This window comes from Solanum tuberosum, unplaced genomic scaffold (assembly GCF_000226075.1).
Source record: "Solanum tuberosum cultivar DM 1-3 516 R44 unplaced genomic scaffold, SolTub_3.0 scf00018, whole genome shotgun sequence".
NCBI lineage: Eukaryota > Viridiplantae > Streptophyta > Magnoliopsida > Solanales > Solanaceae > Solanum > Solanum tuberosum.
In genome coordinates, this window is record NW_006238944.1 from 1,023,237 (window position 1) to 1,040,339 (window position 17,103).

General features: G+C 32.5%; 1 protein-coding gene across 1 annotated transcript; it reads right to left on the bottom strand.

The window, feature by feature from the left end:
• Positions 1-7,999: 7,999 nt before the first annotated feature.
• LOC102594822 (leucine-rich repeat receptor-like protein kinase PXL1) lies at positions 8,000-11,366 on the bottom strand. Its single transcript, XM_006340449.2, has 2 exons — positions 8,672-11,366; positions 8,000-8,582 (listed from the first exon to the last, which is right to left on the bottom strand). Exons 1-2 carry the CDS (start codon positions 11,295-11,297, stop codon positions 8,170-8,172), a joined length of 3,039 nt encoding a protein of 1,012 aa, XP_006340511.1. The 5' UTR covers positions 11,298-11,366; the 3' UTR covers positions 8,000-8,169.
• Between the last annotated feature and the right edge of the window lie 5,737 nt (positions 11,367-17,103).

Here is a 17,103-nt window from a genome sequence, read left to right on the forward strand (position 1 = left end):
GTATAGAGTGATTGCTCTTTCTTTCCCATCTCTGAGGCTTTTCAGAGAACTGTTGAGAGGTAGCCGCTTGTCGTCCTGGCGGGACCTCTTGTTCTTTTTTTTATTCTTTGTTCTATTTGAGAAACAAAGACTTTGGACTTTTACTTATTTCTTAATTCCACACTTTATGTATTAGTGACTTGTATATGTGACAACCAGGTGTTGGGGTATTAATAGAAAGACTAAGTTTTTCACTTTTATCTTGTTTGTGTTTTATATTTCTGTTTTATCTTTCGTTTCGTTTCGTTGAGGCTGACTTATTTTGGTGGAAATAGACAAGTGCTATCACGTCTATTTTCCAGTCGTAGCATTATAATCCTTCATAATAGTACTTATGCCAATTACGATTTTTTTTTAGTTGTCTCAAATTATATGTTACCTCCTTTAAAACCTACCTGAAACTTAAAAAAAGTATTACTTGCCATATGATTCATTCACACACTATCAAGTCATCATTTTTTTTGACTTCTTGTAGTGTTCATGTGATATAGAGTAGTTACTTTATTTTAGGTACTCAATAACTCAAATTGGCTTTGGTACTTTAAAGTTTGATTTGAAACTACTAGAACTAGGTTTGGGTATTAAATCTATCTAGTAAAATCTACAAAATGAAATCTGCATTTATAATATTTGTGACAAGATTTACCACAGTAATAGCAGAATTGTGAAAAAACCTTTCAATTGAGTGACATACGAGTTGACTCTATGGAACTAGAATTGTTACTTTGAGGCGCAAGCTCATTTGACTTGTTATTGCGAGTGGACTTAATTGTCTTAATTGACATGGCTATAATACAATCTAATAATATTATTAATTCAACATAATTATTGAAGACATTTTTTCAGATCTTATCTCAATAAATTCTCCTATTACCATAAAGCATATATTGGCTATTTCATGATCTTTTATTTTTTGAGATTTCTTCCTTACTCTAATAGATAAATGATTTTTTTTAAATATTCCTTGGGGCATCTTTTCTTTTCTTTTGGGTTTTCATTTGTAATGTGTACATATTTTCCACATTCATAATATTTACCATCATTTCTACTTTGATCTGCACTATAATTTTTTTTGAGAAGTTTTATTTATCTCTTCTATGTTTCTTGATCTCCTAAATGATTGTAGGATAGATATGATAACTAAAACAACTTTATCTTCACCAATTTCTTCTTCTTCTTTATCTTCTTATGTGACTTTGAAAGCAAATAATTTATTCTTGTTATTTTCTTATCCTCGTTTGTTAAGATGAGCCTTTTGAAAGTAATGATATCCCCTTGCTTCATTATATGTAAGATTATTGAGATTCATGTTTTCTAGGGCAATAACTTTTGCATGCCATTGATGAGACAAACTTTTGAGAACTCTTCTGATGTGATCCATCACATGGTATGTTTTACAGGATAAGTTATGAGATCATTCCATTCTTTTCTTTATTCTCAATTTAGATACAATATTTCACCAATAATATTTTTCTCTCCTCATTATTTTTTTATAAAAAAATTAGTGCACAGTAAAACACTAATAAGTATTACAATGCTCGTGATAAATAAAACAATTATTTTGAGATGGTTTAGACGATTTGTATATCTTTCATTTTCTTCTAGTGACCCTTTTATATTCGTAGAAGAAAGCCGATGTTCTTGAAGAGAAGACAACCCAAGAGATTTAATCTTAGAAAAAAAGAAATTAGTGATCCTATTTTCAAAAAACCAAATGAAGTGTTGATTGACTTTCTTGTTAAATTGATTTCCTATGAATCTTTTGTTTCAATGTTGATTTTTTCCAAAAGAGGAGTGGTGAAAGTTTCCCATGTAAAATAATTATGCTCTCTATCCGTTAAGAAAACAATTAGTTCTATAAAATTTGGCTTATGTTTTACCTTCTTAACTAATTTGGCCTAATTTCTATGTTTGTTGCAAGTACATACCATTATTGGAGACTGAAATTGTTTTCAAGAATGAAATTGTCTTGTCATCGATTTATTCTTCTGCAAAATTATCAACCTCGTTGCCATTTTAGTTGCACTCTTCGTATAATTAGCTCTTTGAATTGTGAGTTGTCCTTATTTTGCTTCAAATCTGGTGTTGATTTCCGATTGATGTGCTTATAAATTATATAGATTGATTCACTTGGATTCTTTAATCTTTGAGATTGTTGTTTTGATGTTCATAACTCTTTGGAGATTGTTCTTTTGATGATCATAACTCTATTGAGATTGGTGTTTTGGTGGTCATAATCATTGTTGAGATTTGGAACTATGGACCAGTAGTAGAAGACATATTAGTATGGACTTACGATAATAACAATGACATGGGAAGCGAATGTGACACCAACGTAATACTTAGGAGCTTATATGACTTAGTAAGCACTTTGACATCTCAAATTGAAGCACATATCAAGTGATGACATTTAACATTCAGCCAAGAGATTTGATCTCTATATGGTAGCCAAATACTCACTAACTAATATCAATTACAAGGTATACATGAACGTGGAACCAAGGGAGAATGTGGGCAGATTCAACTTAAGGACGGATACATATTCCAAGTAAGTACATATAACATGTACAATAGAGCAAGTAGGGATCTTGTGAGGTAACATTATAGTCTACCACAATGGGAGTAATAACCAATAAAGGGAACATATGAACATGTGAAAATATGACATATATGATGGAATAGACAATTGAAGCAAGTTGGCAAGATACGGGCATATTGTATACACAACATATAAACATATGTACCATGTGTAATCTAGGATCATTTTGATTTATATAAGGGGAATACATGCCAAGGGTACTTTGACGATGAAACAAGTTTAAACCTTGCATGCTAATACTTGGTAGAGTAAGCACGTACATTTAGTAATAAACTCATATTAGAGTACTCCCTTTAATGCTCTAGGGAGTAGGAACTGCAACTATGGATCAGTTACTACCAAGGGCACTTAGAAAGCTTACTTTGTTATACAAGTGTTGGATTCATGCCAAAGAAATAGGAAATCGAATAGCTACCTTGCTACACAATTCAAAAAGTATGACTTAAGCTCCTTCTCTTCAGATTACTAATCTACAATAAAATAAGTTGTAAGACTAGTATTAGTAGCTAATCAATCAATTTGAGCTACTTGATCTCACCAAAATAGTTACTAAGCAGTAAGCATGAAATTTATCTAGCCAATGTTTTCTTTCCTTCTCTTTCCCTTTAATCGCGTCTATATACTGTACAACCTTCGTATAAAGTCCTCCCCAAAACTCCCTGCAATATTTAAGTCCTTTAACGTCTCCATATAATTTCCCCGCACATCTAGTCACATCCCTTATCATAACATACATAAAACAATTCGTAAACATAATAATGTAACAGAAGCAATATGAATCATGGTTTCTGATCACCAGCACTTGAAGAGCTAACATTACTTTTAAAGTGGTCAAACAAGCTCATAACTGAATTTAAAGAGGGCTCCCCTCCATGGCTGTCCCAACATGCACTAATTACCAGAACATCCTCCCCAATATTACACCATGTAAAAGGAACAATTTCTAACTTACTAACACATACCAAATGTCCTAATTAACTCAAGCACAAGAGGAAGAAAATTGCAGTAGCTTACCTTGCTGGACAGAACTACCACTTGCTAAGACTTGGATTCTTCAAGGTAGAGGTTGTCCTACTTAACTTATATTAAATTATACCTTCCAATAGCTTGAACTCCTTAATATTCAAGAAATATAATGGTGTTTAATGGTTGTTGTATGAAGCTAAGAGAGAGAAGAGAGAAAGCGTTAGAAATCATATTTTTTGTCAAAGTAAAAATGGTTGGAAAAAGCTGATATCAATCCCTTTTAAATGGACCTGCTTTGGCCGACTTTCTCACTCATTTTGGGCCATAATTTTTCAAGTAGGTGATCCACCTACTTGGACTTTTCACTTGGGCCTTTTTGGACTTAAGAACATTGGGTCTTGGCTGTCCATTTTCCCTTTATTCTTCTACTCAACTTGGGCCAGATTAATGTAAGTAGGTGGTAGTGTACTTGGCCCAATAACATGGTCAAAAGAGTGTTAGTAGGTGATGCACCTACTTCGTCCTTTGGGCTGGTCAATAAGTCAAAGTAGGTGATGCACTTACTTAGTCCTACTAACTTAGTGTAGTGAAGCAAGCACCTCAATATTTTATTCCATTTCTAGACTTTAATAACTTTAACTTAACTTAAAACTTATATACAATAAGCTACTTTAAACTTTAGACTTAAATACCACCTTATGATCTCAAGTTTAAATACTTCCATCGATGTCAACTTAATCGGGTCGCATTAAAATCTATGAACAGTACACTTTAAACCTATTCTATTGTCACTAGTCACTAGGAAACCGAGTCCATAACTATACCACAAGCAAATTTATAAGCGTCATATAAATAGAACTAGTACATGTAGAATACGGGGTGTTACATCCTCCCCCCTTATGATCATCCGTCCTCGAATGATAAGGTGCACCTCATAGTTCAGTTAATTTTTAAATTTCATATAGAGATTTTGGGAGAGTTCCCATTGTAAATAGGACTATCCAAAATCCATAGACTAACCTAAAAGACGTATAGACAAGTCTAGCATGACGTCTCAATAGATATGGTTCATGAAATAATAATATGACAAATTAAACCCCTTTCTTGACCATGTAATTCACTGAAGATGCATAAGTAGAACTCATACAAATAAGGATTTTAATATACCTAAACACAAGACATGCAAATGACATATCAAATGAACAAATGCTAGTAGGATTTATGATCATATAAGGGGACCACATGATCTCAGATCCTTATGTTGATGATTAGAATGAGAAGGGGTATTTAGGATCTCTACCATCTTCTATTCCCAAGTATCTTATGTTATATTCTATTCCTTCCACAATACTTCAATGGAGGTTACACCTTTTGAGCTTAGCTTCCGGGCCTTAACAATCAAGAATAACTATAGTATCTCCCAAAATTTTTGTATATGGAACGGACATATAAAATCATAGGCCTAACCTATCGGGGATCTACTTTCCCTTCTTTTTTATCTCATGACGCTTTTCAGGGGTGAGTCTTATAAGAACACATATCTGTTAATATAAACTCTAAAGTTTAATGCCGCATCTTCGGTTAAGGCATTATGCTAAGTTATTTATCTATGGTTGTGATAAAATTTACATATATGCCCAACCGTTTCTGGTCATAATCATCACTACATCATGATACAAGGAAACATTTTTCCAAAATTTTCAAAACTCAAGTCAATAAGCACAGAGGGGGGGGGGATAGAATATGGATAAATAAGGCACATTGGGATGACACATAGACAGACTAGCACAAAAGGGACCGCATAATATACGAGCATTAATCTATATAAATATGTGGTGTACGCGCGCATATGAACTATAAGGTAGTGTGTGAGCGAATGAGCTATAAGGCATGTATGTAGGCAGGTAGAGTAAGCACGTACATTTAGTAACAAACTCATATTAGAGTACTCATTTTAATGCTCTAGGGAGTAGGAACTGCAACTATGGATCAGCCATTACGAAAGGGCACTTAGAAATCTTACTTTTTGTAATACAAGTGTTGGATTCATGCCAAAGAAATATGAAATCGAATAGCCTTACATACCTTGCTATACAATTCAAAAAGTGCGACTTAAGCTCCTTCTCTTCAGATTACTAATCTACAATAAAATATGTTGTAAGACTAGTATTAGTCGCTAATCAATCAATTTGAGCTACATGATCTCACCAAAATAGTAACCAAGCAGTAAGCATGCAAGGTTTAAATTTCTTTCATCGTCAAAGTACCCTTGGCACGTATTTGCGTTATATAAATTAAAATGATCTTAAATTACACATGGTACATATGTTTATATGTTGGATATACAATCTTCCCATATCATGCTAACTTGCTTCAATTGTCTATATATATGTCATCTTATCACATGTTCATATGTTCCCTTTATTGGTTATTACTCCCATTGTGTTAGACTATAATGTTACCTCACAAGATCCCTACTTGCTCTATTGCACATTTTATATGTACTTACTTGGAATATGTATTCGTCCTTAAGTTGAATTTGCCCACTTTCTCCCTTGGTTCCACTTTCATGTATACCTTGTATTTGATATTAGTTAGTGAGTATTTGTCTACCATATAGAGTTCAAATCTCTTAACTGAATGTTAAATGTCTTCACTTGATATGTGCTTCAATTTGAGATGTCAAAATGCTTACTGAGTCATATGAGCTCCTAAGTATTATGTTGGTGTCACATTTGCTTCCAATGTCATTGTTATTATCGTAAGTCCATATTCACATGTCTTCTACTAGTGGTTCATAGTTCCAAATCTCAACAATGATTATGACCACCAAAAAAGCAATCTCAAAAGAGTTATGAGCATCAAAACAACAGTCTCAATGATAAAGAATTTAAGTGAAGCTATTTGTGTAATTATGGGTGGCAGCCCAGGGGAAATTGCCTAGCATGGGTAGATCCCAATTGGTATAGAAGGGTGGCAGCTCAGGGGTGAAATCCTAGCATGGGCCGATCCCAATTGGTACTGAAGGGTGGCAGCTCAGGGGCGAAAGCCTAGCATGGGCCAATCCCAATTTGTGGAATTATGAGGACAACTTCCTAGGGGTTAAAATGCCTAACATGGGTCATCCTTTTCTACCGCTGATCAGCTGGTCATTTGTATCTTATGTCTTATAAATATTATAATGCACAGAAAAGTAAAGAAAAAATGTAACATACACGGTTCCACAAGTATAAGCAAATGTGGTCTCTAATCCTTATCTATTGGTATTTGGTTTCACTTGAGCTCTCATTTTACATATGATTGCTTTATGCCTTACATATTTAGTACATTATTTTGTACTGACTTCCCTTATTGGGGATGCTGCATTTCATGCTTCAGGTACATGTACTCAACTAGTAGATCTCCCCAATAGAAGCACATGATACTCAACGGTTGTTGGTGAGCTCCAGGTTGGTTCGGGGTTTTGCCGAGTCTATACTATGCGTATTTTCATAGGGGTACAGTCATGGATTCCAGTATAGGCTTTGTAGACATTGTAAAGCTATCATCCGTATTCATAGTTTCACTTGTCACGTGTATCGGTTCAGCTAATCAACATGTGTTGTATATGAAGCTTCTCATCAGTAAATCTATATGTATAGTAGTTTACTTTCTCATCATAGGTCACTTGTAAAACATGTGTTCATATGGTACTTGTCCGCCTCACCTAGGGTTGGGGTGTGACTTTCTTTTTTTTTGTTCTAGTGGTCCTTATAATAGAAAAATGAAATTTTGCGGTCAGTTTAACTTGTAGGAACTCTATAGACAACCAGTGTTATATCTCAAAATTTCAAAGTTTTGAAAATCAATTTTTTGCAAATAAGCTTCGTTTTGAGTGGGTATTGTTGCAAAAGATCAATTACGTATTGAGGAGTCTATATTTGAAATGTTGAGTGATTTGGTGTAGTTGTTGAGGTGTTTTTGGATGAATCTAGTGCTTGGATTCAAGAAAGATGATATAGTTTTTTTTTTTTTTTTTGTATATTAATGTATAATATCGTATAGGAGTATATAAAAAGCTCTTATGATTTTGTATGATATTGTATATTGGGTGTATAATATTGTATATTATATTTTTGAACATTTTTGCAAAAAAATTATTTGAAAGTTTTGTATATATATTATTATATACCTGATGTATAATATTGTATACCAGATTGTGTTTTGGGCTAAAGATTTATCATGTAAGTTGGCAATATTTTTGCAATGTGAAGTTAGCTAATTGTAATCTTTTGAAATTTTCCCAATTACTTGAGCATTGGAAAGGCTTGTGGGAAAAAAAGAACCTCAAATAGCTCAATATATGTGCAAGTTGGAAGTCTATAGCCTTATTAAGTGAATTCTCAACCAAAGTAGTTACATTGTTGAATCCATCATTTAGAAGAAACAAACTAAACAATTTCCTCTTCACTTATATCAATTACAGAATGTAAAGAAGGAAAAGGAAGGAAAAAAACTCTTTACATTTGAACTAATGAAAATGAAGATATACTAGATATTGAAGTGGAAAAATAAGGTTTTGGTACTTATAGAAGGCCTATAACTGGTGAATGAGCAAAGATTAACTTGTCTTTATTAGCACTAGTACTATAACCCCAATTCTGGCAAATACTTTTCCTTCTTGGTTTTGCCTCTCCAAGCATGGTTATAATGTCTCTCATTGATGGTCTTTCTTTGGGAAGCTTGGCAGTGCAAAGAAGTGCAATTTTTAGGACAAGAAGCATCTCTTCATGGACATGTTTACATTGGCCAGCTACATCAGCATCTAATGCTTCTTCTGATGCCTTGTTCTTTACTTTCCTTCTAACCCATTCTACAATGTCAATCGACTCTCCGAACAAAGGGTCTAATGGCATTTTTCCTGTTACAAGCTCCAAAAGCACCACCCCATAGCTGTATATGTCACTCTTCTCATCAACCTTCAATGTGTATCCATATTCTGCCAAAAACAACAGAGAAAGGAAAATGAGACTATATAAAATGAAATGAATTTTCTTGTGAGTGGCATTATCAGGAAATGTAACTAACCTGGTGCTATATAGCCATATGATCCTGCTATCATAGAAACAGTCTCATTCTTGTGAAGCATCATCCTTGCCAAGCCAAAATCTGCAATTCTTGCCTCAAAATCTGAATCTAGGAGAATGTTGTTTGACTTGACATCGCGATGTATGACTGGTGGATGACAATCATGGTGAAGATAAGCGAGTCCATGAGCAATACCAAGGGCAACGTTGTACCTCGACAACCAATCTACGAGCATTTTTCCATCTTCTTTTCCATGTAAAGCAGCTCCAAGATTTCCATTAGGCATGTATTCAGATAACATCATGATATCAGTCTCATTGTGAAGATAGCCTAGTAACCTAACTATGTTCCTGTGACGAAGCTTCCCTAAAAGATCAACCTCTGCAACGAGATCATCTCCTGCTTCAATGTCTCCATCTGATCTCCACAACTTTTTAACTGCTACAACAGAATGTGGCCTCAGAACCTCAGCCTTGTAGACAATTCCATTGCCACCAATGCCTATCACATTTGACTCCTTTAGGCAAGCCAGAATATCAGTACTTGTGAAGTTAAGCCTCTGGAATGCTACAAGCCTCCAAGGCCATTCTGAGTTGTTCTTGTTGAACCGAAATTCCTTGAAAAAGCTGTTGCACAAGTACCATCTATTGTACATCCATCTCCCTGCTAGAACCATGATCCCAACAGCTAAGATAACTGAGATTCCAACAATGAATCCCACGATTATGTGATTGACACGATTCTTTCTCGCATTTGAAGTTATGGTGAGACTTTGAGAACACGGTGGAAGTATGCCACCACAAAGACCAGCATTTCCTATCAGATCATTGGGATTAATAGTCATGAGTATCCCATTTCTTGGAACTGGACCCTCAAGCTTGTTGTAGGAAAGATTAAGCATTTCTAGAGCTGGAGAGCTACCAAAGTCCATTGGTATTTTTCCAACTAACGAGTTGTATGATAGATCAAGAATAGATAAAGTTGGCAATGTGGCAATGTGAGTTGGAATTTCACCACTGAATTGGTTGTTTCTTAGATTAAGCTTCACCAGCTTTTCACATGAAGCAATACTCTGAGGAATTTTCCCCGAGAAATGGTTGCTTGAAAGATCAAGCAAAGAAAGGGAAGGACAATCTTGGAATTGGTCAGGAATGTTGCCTTTAAGATTGTTATTGGAAACTATGAAGGTTTGCAGGCTAGGAATGGACAAAATGCTAGAAGGCAAAGATGATTCAAGGTGGTTCGAGGAGACATCGATAAAAGAAAGAGTGGTGGAGAGAGTGAAATCCACAGGAATTTCACCAGTGAGATTGTTTTTAGCCAATTCCAATCTTTGGAGCATAGGAAGTGTTCCAAACCCAACCGGAATCATTCCTGATAGAAGATTATTTTGGATTCTAACTCGAACGAGTGAAGAACAGTTAGACAGGCCTAATGGGATTGATCCTGAGAAGGAATTATTAAACAGAATGAGCTTTGTTAGATTGCCAGAATCACACAAGCCAGGAGGGATCTCACCTGTCAGGAAATTCGAAGAAACGTCTAACCATTGCAAGGGAGATTTTTTCCCAAGATTCATTGGCAAAGAGCCATTTAAAGAATTTTTCCATAGTTCAAGTATCTCAAGATTTTCTAACTCACCAAGTTTGGTAGGAATAGGACCCGTTAAGTTATTGCACATGAGATTTAGCAGCTGCAAATTCTTCAAATCTGCTAATTCATTCGGAATCTCCCCAGTGATCTTATTATCAGAAAGATCCAAGTAAACTAAAGATGTTATATTTCCAATTTCAGGTGGAATCTTACCTTCAAAACTGTTTTGATACAAGTACACTGTAGTGAGGTTCTTCAACTTACCTAACTCAGCTGGAATTTGTCCACTTAAAGTGCCAACAGCCAAGTCAAGATACTTAAGGCTACTCATATTACCAAACTCAGCTGGTATTGAACCTTCAAACTGATTATATCCAAGAATCATAGTCTCCATAGCCTTCAATTCACCAAGCTCACGAGGGATATCTCCGGAAAGATTATTCCCTGATAAGCCAAGAAACTTCAGATTCTTCAAATTCTTGTAACATCCAGGGATTGAACCTTCAAAGAAACTCCCTCGAAAATCCATGACTTCGAGCAACGTAGCATTGCCAAGATCCTCAGGGAGAACCCCCTCGAAGTTATTACTTGAAACATTGACATATTTCAAACCAGGATTCGACATTCCAATACCATCAGGGAAGTTCCCAACAAAGTTGTTCTGGCTCACATCAATGCTCTTCAAAGATGTCAGATTAGCTAATGACTTTGGCAATGAAGTGGAAAAGTCATTGCAACAAAGATTAAGTAAAGATAGACTCTGAAGTCCTTGAATTTGATCTGAAACTCTGCCACTAAGATTCATGTTCGACAAATCAAGCTTCTCTACATAGCTTTTTGAGTTGCAATACACACCATTCCATTTACAATGAATAGAACTTTCATTGTTTGAAAAGTTCCAATCTTTGAGATGATTCATTGGATCAACAAGACTAGACTTTATTGCTAACAATATAGAAACTTCATCCTTATTTGATGAAACAAAGAAAAAAACACTCAAAAGTAACAAGCAAAACAGATGAATTTTTTTCATAGTTTGATGTCTTCAATTATCTCTCACTTATGCAACATTCTTTTTGGTTCTTGGGAACAAATTTGTATGGAAGTGATCAAAATAACTTATACAATATGATAAGAGAAAAAAAAATAGTGTTAAATTAGTTAGTTATCATGATTAACTAAAAATGGGACCCATATCTATCTGTATGCATGTTTTTCTTTTTTCATTTTTTTAAGAGAAAATGGTCTAAAACCCCTTCAATCTATACCCGAAATCTCAACTACACACTCCAACTTCACGGGTGTCCTATCACCCCCCTGAACTATTTAAAAATATAATAAATAACCCCTTAAAACGCAATAACCACTCATGAGACTTGTGGTGAAACACACGCACCTGACACGTGTTTTTCACCAATTATTTTTTTTAAATTATTTTTTCTCCTTCTTCTTTATACTTTCTTCCCCAATTACAACCCTAATTCTTTGTGAAAGTTTTGATTTTAAAAATATTGAGGGATTTGAATCTGACTTGGGTGATAGAAGGCTTGGGAGAATATTTTTTTTTGTTGAAGATTTAATTACCTAGTGTAGTTGCAGAGAAACGTAAACTTGATGCCGCCTCCATTCTTTTCTTCAACGCCACCACTAAAAAAATCTATATCACCACCTCCACCTTCACCTCCACCTTCACGATCCCTAAATATTTAACCAGGAATAAACTACGATCTAATCATTTTAGGTTAACCTCCACATTATCTCTTAGTCTAGGAACTTTTTTTTCAAAAACAAATGATGAATAGATCTAGAAGCCAAATAATTTTTGAGGAGTTTAAATTTATATGAAGAGTTTTCCTTCATTTCAGTCATTTTATGGTAGGGGAAAACTGATCTACATTACCATTATCAATTGAAAAATTGATTTACTACCTTCCATGTCTTCACCATTAACTCTTTCACTTCCTTCACCAACTCAAAGTTTCATCTATAAAAAAATTATGTTTGACTCACCAAAAAATTGATCAACAAAATTTAACCCAAAAAATATTTGTTGTCTTATCAATGATTTGAATACAAAGTTTAGTTTGTTTATGAAGATTAAGAATTAATTAGGAGATGAACTCCAAAAAGGATTGCAGGAAATCTTCAAACTTTGATCATGGCAGAATTTAGATCAGAAAATAGTTAGACAGTAAGAAATAAAGAGAAAACAATAAAAAAAGAAAGAGAAAAACGATGAAAAAGAAAATGAAAAAGAAAAAAATAGTCAGTTCACTCTCTCAAAGAGAGTGAATACACTCTCTGTGCCAACTCAGCATCTAAGGGCCTAGTTATTACATTTTTAAATAGTTCAGAGGGGTGATAGGACACCCGTGAAGTTGGAGTGTGTAGTTGAGATTTCGGGTATAGATTGGAGGGGTTTTAGACCATTTTCTCTTTTTTTAATGAGAGTAAGAATGTAATGATTAGACACTAATAGAGGGTGATTAATAGTTATTCCGACAGTTAATTTTTAATTATTCAGTATTGATTTGACATTTTAGAATAAATTTAATGTTTTAGAAAATGCATTGAAAAATGACTACAGTTAATAATAATGATAAATTAGGAATCTCTTGATTTTTCAAAATGAACAAGTAATCATAGACATATATTTTTCATATAATGGACAAATAAAAATCGATAGAAAAATTATTATAATTAATAAAAGTTAGGAGTTCGTGAGATCTTGGGAAATGGGATCTGAAACAGGTATGGATTAGTACATAATGACTGTAAAGGTTTTGGAGTTATTGAGAATGGATCCGACATTAAAACATGGGGAGGAATGTGATTAATTTATGAAAAAACATACAATTTGTTTTATTAGTTTGTCTCATAATTGATCAAAGGTCAAACCATTAATTCTGAATGACAGTTTCTTTTTGTTTTGTTTTTTAATCTTTTATCATTAAAAAAAAATTACTACTAATATCCTCCGTCCCATTGTATGCGGTACTTTTCAGATTTTGAAATTCAAACAAGTCTATTATTGACCATAGCTTTATATATATCTTTTAAATATTTTAGATTGATAATTATTGTGACTTATACTATTTTTTATGTAGTTTCCGAATATATAAATTTTATTTGAAAAATCTAAAGATTTCATGACCGAATTTATGGTTAAAATAAAACTATTTGACTCTTGAGAAACGAAAAATGTCACATAAATTAGGACAATAAAAGTACTATTCTTTCGGTTTCTATTTTTTTTAGCTCTACTCGGGAGTTTCAATCCTTCTTACTTTTATAATGCCTTGGACTTAATTTTCAAGTTGAAAGTGAAAAATGATTACCATCCGAACAACTCTCTCGTAAATTCTACTTTTAGTTACTTCTAATTTGGAAGAGCAAAATTATTTGGGAGTCAAAACTAAAGCAACAATCAATTATGCTAGTTATCAATATTTTCTACATTGGGTTTCATCTATTATTATCATTACAACATATATTGTGTGTGTGAGGGTGAGTTTGGCCTTTGGGTATGGGATTATAGAGGTTTTAAGACTTTATTGTTTATCCCAAATTGATGTTTAGTTTGTATTAATTTTTGATATATATATCAATGTTTATAAAAAAAATAAAATATCATATTCTTTGTAGAGGGTGTCTCCATAACATGATTATACGCTTTCTAATGTATGTTGTTATATCAATTTTGTTTTCAAAAAATAATCTTCTTATCCCTTCGCAATTAAAAAACACTTTTTGAAAAGTATTTAATCCAATCAAACGGTAAGGGCCGACTCTAATGCCTTAAAAAAAAGAAAAGGCAAGCCCCTCAAATTTGAGGGGCCTTATTTTTCTTTTTCTTTTTAGTACTACTAAGTTCAAATGTTTCTTTAAAAAATCATATTCTATTTCTAGAAAATATAATACACGAAGAAAGAATTATTAGAAAAAGTTTGACATATTTAGAGTACTATATCTCGAGAAAAAAATAATTGTATTGATTATATTATTAACTGAAAAAGAATAATTTTTACAAAAATCAAATAAAAAAAGAGTTATTGACAACTTTACATTTGAAAGAGTTAGAATAATAAACCTTTTTCTTAAAAAAGAAAAGGTTAAAAGCCTTCGTTCGATTTTGACTTTAGGCAATCTATGTGTTTGACCCGCCTCTATCAAATATATTGGAGAAAGTAAAGTAAGTACTGCCTTTGTCATTTTTATTTATTCATGTTTGAGTTGACACTCCCTTATAGAAGTAAGGAAAAAGGCATAGATTCCCTCCTAAACTTGTCTCGAAAAGTCAGTTACACGCTTCAACTATCATGACGATCTATTACACACCTTTACTACTTAAAAATGAGTATAATATCACCCTGCTATGTGCAACACCACTCTCATAGTATGTGGTGTATTACACTCGCTGCCATATTAGAGCTACGTTAGCGCCATGTCAGAAATTGTATTTTTTTTTATATCTTTTTACTTTCTTTTCTTTATTACTTAACTTTTATTTTATTAATTATATTTTACACTAATTAATTTCTAATCAATTGTTAAAATTCTCTAATAATTCTATCTTCTTCATTGCAGAATGGTAAAAAAGAAACTTTTAGCAATGACCACCAAGGAAATTGCCTGCAATCTGGAGTTGATTCATGGAGTGGAAGAATTCTTCCATTCCAAAATGTACCCACAAGAAGGTTGCTTCAGTTTCTTCCATTGATTGGCCATGGAAACTAAGCTTTCATTGTTATTTGTGGCGGCTTGTAGTTGTAAATATTTTTCAGATTTGGGCATACATTCTTTGTTATTTTTCCAAGTTCTTCCTAGAGATTTCTTAAAAAATAAAGATAATAGAAAAATAATTTTCTTCCATTTTCAATTGATCACTCAATACTCAAAAACATCAGCCAAAGCCCCACCGATTGAAACCTACCAGAATTTTACTCCTTTTTGAAGTAATTTATTTCTTGATTGTTTCTTGTTATTTGCTTATTATAAGCTTAATGGAGTTTGAAGAAGATGAGGATGGTGGGGTAGGAAGGAGAAGAGATGTAGGGGTGGGGTTTAAGAAATATTTTGATTTTTTTTTACTTTAATAATTATCTGACGCGCTTGATTTTTTTAAAATTATTATTATTTTGCCATGTCAGCTTTAGGGGGTAAATAAATTCACTTTTAAATAGCAGAGGTGTGTAATAGGTCGTCATGATGGTTTAAGCGTGTAACTGACTTTTCAATACAAGTTCAAGTGGAAATCTATGCCTTTTCCCTAGAAGTAATTAATAAAATTATAAGTTTACTATATCACCCTTTGATTATCATAAATTCAATGTATTGGAAAATGAATAGTACTTCTTAATATAAAGATAAAATAGGTAGAAAAAAGTAAATTCTCTCTTGATTTTCTAATTTAGATAAGTAAAATTGAACATCTATTTTGAATATAATGAACAACTAAAAATAAGCGGAGAGGGTACAATCTCTAGACTTTAATGTTTCATCGAAAACTATGAAATGTATAATAGATTCCTGAGCCGGTTTGAATTGGTTGTTGATCAAATTCAAAATCAAATTAATTTAATTGATTATTAAATCATTAAAGCCAAACTAGATATAACAAACATTCATTGATTTGGTAATTGCTATCGATTTTTGTTCAATTGTTCGATAATTAATCATCAATTGATATAGTAACTCATATTTTCCAGATATAAATAACTAGTGGTTATCCTCACTTTGCTAAATCCGGCAAGTCAAAATAATATTTAATAAAGTGAGATTAAAAATAAATAAATTATAGCTACTTGCCACTACACAAGATTATCACAACTCTAATGTTGAGATTTGAGACACAAAACAAAACGAAAATAGAGAGAGAAATAAAAATAACTTATGGGATGGGATGATTAGGTCAATTTTGTCATATTTTTTTACTCAAAAACCATTACATTATAAATAAATTTTGATAAATAATATATATATATATATATATATATATATACACATAATATTTAAAACTGTTCATTAAAAATAATATATTATCTATATATAATTATTTAAAAATATGTATATAATTTATCGGTTCAATTATTTTTTAATTTTTTGAACAAAAATCAAAATCAAATAAAATATTATCGATTTTCAAGAATATAGAATCAAATAAAATCAAACCTAAATAAAACTCAATGATTTGATTCGATTCAATTTTCAATTTGAATTGATTTTAATCTAAATGCGAGCAGTTTATATATATTGTGCGATAATTAAAGCTAGGAAATTAAAAAAAATAAGAGACTGAAACCACCAAGACCAAAAATAACGATGCATTATACTCAAAAACAAATATGAAATGAACCAAATCAAGTGGAATCCAAAAATAAAAATAAAGTAAGTAATAATAACCAAATGGCAAAAATAATTTCGAATCTCTACATGTTAGGGTATGCAAAATTATTGTAATTTGTATGTATGTATCTCTCTTCATATGTCCCCTTTTTAAAATACTAAACATTTTTACATGTAATATAATAAAATTATTTATAATAAACATTATATGCAAAACAATAGAGAAGATTAATAGTGATTGTCGGAGTCCATAAAACAGCATTCTTCCAAATAATGAAATGACCAAAATTTGCAGGTTTACTTGGTAATCACATGGACCCATCTGGCAAAGTGAATCTTATTTATTTACTTATAATAAATATAATAATAGGAAAAAAAAACTTTAAAACAATTACTAGTAACTATCTCCGCTTTAATTTAAGTGTCTTAATTTAACTGAGTATAAAATTTAAAAAATAATATGAGATTTTTAAGTTTTGTGGTATCAAATTATA